This window comes from Nannochloropsis gaditana, assembly GCF_000240725.1.
Source record: "Nannochloropsis gaditana CCMP526 unplaced genomic scaffold scaffold906, whole genome shotgun sequence".
Lineage (NCBI taxonomy): Eukaryota > Eustigmatophyceae > Eustigmatales > Monodopsidaceae > Microchloropsis > Microchloropsis gaditana.
Window position 1 is genome coordinate 368 of NW_005803047.1, and position 5,070 is coordinate 5,437.

Genomic DNA, 5,070 nt, shown 5'->3' on the forward strand with positions numbered 1-5,070 from the left:
CTCTGTCGGGAGTCGAATCCGGGCTCAGCTTGCTCTACTTCCCACCCTCTCACACCGACCACGACTCCACGCAGTACCGGCGCGCCCGGACCAAGCCGTCCAAGAACTGCCCCGCCTCCTTCCCTTCCAGCCTCCCCTCTGTCGCCGCCACGCCCTTGAGGGTGTTCAGCACGTCCGTCGGCATCCGTTTTGCCGAACCCGCCACGAAAAAGGAGGCCAATTCTTTGTTTGTCACCGGGTCCAACCCCGGTCCCCCCTCCCCCGCCAACAAGGGCCACAGCCGCGGCCCCTCTTCCTGGAGCCGGTGTGTCACATAAAGCTTGCTCCCGTCAGCCCGGTCCCGGGAGAAAGCCGTCACCAGCACAAGCCCTCCCTCCCCTCTTCCTTCCTCATCCCCTCCCTTTCCTTCCCGGGTGTACCCCTCCAGTTCTTTCCGGTAGTAGAAATCCACTTTTTCCTTCCGACACCCGTAAAACAGCCATTCGTAGGGTGGAGGCCTGTTCGAGACCACGCTTCCTTCGCCTTCCACGTTCGCTTTCCCTCCCACGTCGTGCCTCCCGTTTGCTGCGGACGCCATGGCTTTCCGCTGGGCCGCTCGCTCTTCCACCATGGCCTTGAAAGGGGCCACGCCCGTGCCCGGGCCCACCATGATCAAGGGAGTCCGCGGATCAGGGGGCAGGAGGAACGACCCAGGCCTGATCCACAGGGGCACCCGCTTCCCGGGGGACAGCGACGCCAGGTAGCTCGAGCACAAGCCTTGGCGATGGCGTTTGTAAGGGGTACGAAAAGCGACGACTGCGACACAGAGATGGAGCTGGTTGGGGGAGGGACCAAGGGGGTGGGAGGAGGAGGCGATGCTGAAGGCGCGAGGACGGAGGCGGGGAAGGAGGGAGAGGAGGCGGGAGAGGGAGGGACGAACGGAGGGGAAATCTTGCAGAACTTCGCCGACGGATCGTTTTTCCCGGTAGCAGTACTCGTGGTAGAGATCCGCGCCCTCGGGCGAGGAGAGCTCCAGAAGCTTGTCCCTTTCTTCGGGGTTCTCGGCCAGCAAGGCCAGCTGCTCGAGCACGGCCCGCTTGGGCACCGCGTTAATGTCCAGGTAACGGCGAAAGAGGGTGGCAGCCCGGCATTCGGAGGGCACATCGCCGGGCCCTGAAAGGTCTGTCAGGGCCTTTCCCTCCGGGTGGTGGCGAATCCGAAGGATGGTCTGGGGGTGGAGGTTGCAGAGGCGCAGGAACGCAGAGACCGCGTTCGGACGGTTTTCTGGATACAGGTAGGCCACGTCACCCGCCTGGTAGGGTTGTCGCTCCTGCCGTGTCCCTTGGGGGCCGCCGCATTTGTCCTCGTCCCGCCCCTGTCCCGCCCCCTCAAGGAACCCTCCCAGGTCGAACTCCAGATGCCGAGTCTCTTGGAACCAGTCGTCGGGCGTCAAGCGCTTGTTGACCAGAAGTCGGGCTGGAAAAGGCCGTGGTCCGGGATTGCGGGCTCCATAAGGCCTCTGGTAAAAGGCGGGCAAGTCATCAAGGTCTTCCTCCTCCCCCTCTTGAGCATTGGGATAGTTAGGAGCTGCGCGATGTCCAAGGGCGGCTGCGTCACCCACATCATCTCCCGCCCCCCCGGTACATATCTCCACAACTTGGCAGTCATAGATAAGGGGCTCCAACGCTGGGCGGTTCACGTCGGGAGGAAGTAAGACCCCTGGACATAAGGCGTGAAGGGCCGGCCACATGGACTGGCACCATGTATCGAAGTCTCCGAGCACTCCGCGGGGGCTTTGATCATCGCCTAATCCGATTTCAACCAACGGCTTGGCCCCTAACTGTTTGAGCCGTGTGTGGAGACGACGGGCGACTGCGTTGAATTTAGGGTAAGTGGAATCGCCAAGACCAAAAGTGCCAAAGCGTAGCCTCCCCAACGACCCAGCTGGCAAAGCCTTGCGCAACAAAAAACGCCACGACTTTCGCATGTTGTCCGGCTCTTCACCGTCTCCTGTCGTGCTCACAACAGCAAGCAATAGGGTCTCCTCCGGCAGACGTGTCACGTCATAATCATCCCATGCCTGGAGTTCAACGGGACTGAAGCCTCGCCGTCTGCCCTTCCTTGCGAGTTCTTCCCCCAGATCTTGCGCGGTGCCAGTCTGACTGCCGTAGAGCACTATAAGGCGTTGTGACCGGTGATCGGACCCCCCATCTGCCATGCTGTGTGGGAATATCGAAAGCAATTAGGCGTTCTTCGCGGGGCGTGTGCCGGATTGACTGGGTGCTAACTATGATGACGTTGTGGTGTTCGCTGCTTTCTCGCTCCCGGGGCGGGAGGTTCAATAAACCACATCTCTTTACCCTCCTCTCTCCCGAATTTTGGCATTGACAACCGTAAATAAGCGCGTAAAGCGGCAAGAGACATTTAGATTTAGAAACTGGACGCGCAAGGGAAGCTGTTCATTGCTTTTGGCTAATGGGCAGTAGAAAAAGACTTCAAAAACAGATTTATTTTTGAAAGCGGTATGAGAAAGATTGGAAGGGGGTTCCGGCCAATTTTTCTCCTTCTTTGATAAATTAAATCATCTATCGAATATTAACTCTATAGATCGATTTTCATCAACACATTTTGCGCATTTTGCTGGCGCTTGCGCCATCGTGTGTGCTGCTATCTCAAATTATCTTTCCCCGTCACAAATATTTTGACGATTCTCCTGTCTTCCGCTATCCACTTCCTCCTGTGCTCCTCCCTGAAAAAGCACCCATCCATCATCGTCCTCGCTTGAATCTCCACCAACGGCGGTCTATTTTGCCTGTGCTGCATTTGCATCAGCTTTTTTTGCGTCCCTTTCTTCCCTTTCTCTCGCCCGGCTTCGATAAGCTCTCGGAGCGAGGGTGGGCCATCGGGAGAATAAATCATTCTCACCGTACTCTGTATAGCGATAAGCTGCCATGGAGTAGATATTGGCGGGTAATGGTCTGGCAAATTGGATGAAACCGAACAAAAATATAACACAAGAGAAACCTACTGCCAGGATTTCCCGATTTTTCCTAACGAGCCCAACCACCATTAAAGGAAGGATGACAAAGAAGATGAATGCCAGCAAGGGAAGAATGATGACGGAGGTTGCATTCACAAGCGGGTAAGGATCTTCCCCCCAGCGGTGTTTGAGGTACGCGATGGCCCTGTACCTCGAGGTAGGATAGCCCAAGCGCTCGTTGATGCCGACAGCCAAGGACATGTCCATCTGATATGTAAAGAGGACAAGCACAGTGAGAGGTGCGATTAAAAGCGTGACAATAGTTGGAATGAGGGATGTTCTCCGCTCCCACTCCAGGACACAGCCCCAGAAATCGTCCTACGCACCTGCTGTTCCCACGCCACCCCTACTTGCCGCACCGTGCATTTTTGCACAAGTAGGGGCAAGATAAACGTGCCAAAGAAAGGTATGAGGTTGTTGCTCGTGAGGTAGAGGATGCGGACCCCGGTGGTAGCTCCCGTCAAAGAAGCGATCGAGGAGAAACGCTTGTTTTGAATGAGATTTCTGCAAGCTTTTCCGAAGGAAGGGTACTTGACATTGTCGCGAAGGCGAATAAGCATCGTCGCATTCAATAATATGCCCCAGAAATCTGTGCACACGGCCTGGAGATTTTTTAGCAGAAGAAAATGTGGGTCGGTAAGCAAGCTCTACAACAGTACCGGTAAGGCTTGCATTCGCCAAAAAGAAACTATGTCACTACAATACTTACAACGACAGCCATAGATCCGAAGAAATATGCCTTGAAAGTTATAGAAAATGGCAGGTATCCCAAGAATACTGCCCACAGAAGGGTTGAGAAGAGAAGCCAGAATGTGACGTGTACAGCAAGATTAATCCATACCAAGTCCCGTAGGAGAGGATTACCGAATAAAATGCTTGCATAAATGTACTTCCATAATTCAAAAGGGGTTGGGAGTTTTTCATTGGCGTGATTTCTGCAAGTAACGTCAGGAAGTGAGGTGTCGTCGTCAGCGTCAACTTGGAATGCAAAAGCTGCATCGAAATCGGAGGTCAGGGCTGCGCTCGCATGACTTTGCACGGAGGTTGATTTCACGGTCTCCATGTTGATAAGTCCTTTTTCATAGCCAAGTGAGCCCCAGGTCGGGGAGGCGGCCCCGCATCTGTGGGTGCATTAAAGAGTCGGTGGGCCAATAGTAACAGAATCTGAGCCATGATAACATTTTTTTAACGAATAGCAATTCAATCCTTATTGACATGATGCCATCTGCCAGTGCCTTTGTTCGCTACGCCAAACGTATCATGTTGGTGTGACATGAATGCGCACGGGAGCTGCCCGACAAGGTGTGCCCCCGGGAAGGAGCGGGGAGGTTGAGATGTTCGCGCCCCTCCCTTCACAGGCACTGAGGTAAAACAATTTACGCAAACGAGAAGCATTTGGGTACCGCAATTCATTCGCTGTTAATTTTAACCAGCTGAAGCACCTCCACCTTAAAGGCAGTCACTTTCGCTTGCTGGTACTTAGATTTGTAAGTGTACACTCTATCTGGCTAAGAGAATTCCTATCCAAGCACACGGCCCATTCTAGGGCCACGCTGTCCCCTGGAAACTATCATTTTTACCCCCAAAAAGCCATGACAAAGGATAATCATTGAAATTTCTCAACTGTGCCAAGAGTCAATTTGCTCGAGGTCATGTCCATCCCTTTTTTTTCGGCATAGTTGATACCGACAGTGCCATGAGAAAAGTGATCGGTAAAACCTTCAAACGTTACGCGGGAAAGTAATAGCACAGAAGGCCACTTTCATCGTGATAATGCGTTGGCACGAGAAAGACTGGAAAAAGAAAAGTGTTAGGGTCTACTGCCCTACAAGTCCTGCTGAGACCTCAATTTCTTGGGCGGCCCCAGGTGCTGGTGCCGCTTCTATTGAGGGGCCTGGTAGGTCCAGCTCCTCACCCGTTGCAGAGGGGTCAACACCAAGATCTGCTATGAATTCAGCAGGAGGGGCTTCAGGCTCGGCGAGAGGATCTGCTGCGTCTTCAGCAGGAGGGGCTTCAGGCTCGGCGGGAGGATCTGCTGCTGCTGCATCTTC

General features: G+C 54.3%; 1 protein-coding gene across 1 annotated transcript; it reads right to left on the reverse strand.

The window, feature by feature from the left end:
• Nucleotides 1-49: 49 nt before the first annotated feature.
• Nucleotides 50-3,822, reverse strand: NGA_0484501 (nadph dependent diflavin oxidoreductase 1; the record flags this gene model as incomplete). Its single annotated transcript, XM_005853411.1, has 4 exons — nucleotides 3,729-3,822; nucleotides 3,346-3,621; nucleotides 3,171-3,226; nucleotides 50-2,198 (listed from the first exon to the last, which is right to left on the reverse strand). Exons 1-4 carry the CDS (start codon nucleotides 3,738-3,740, stop codon nucleotides 50-52), a joined length of 2,493 nt encoding a protein of 830 aa, XP_005853473.1. The 5' UTR covers nucleotides 3,741-3,822.
• Between the last annotated feature and the right edge of the window lie 1,248 nt (nucleotides 3,823-5,070).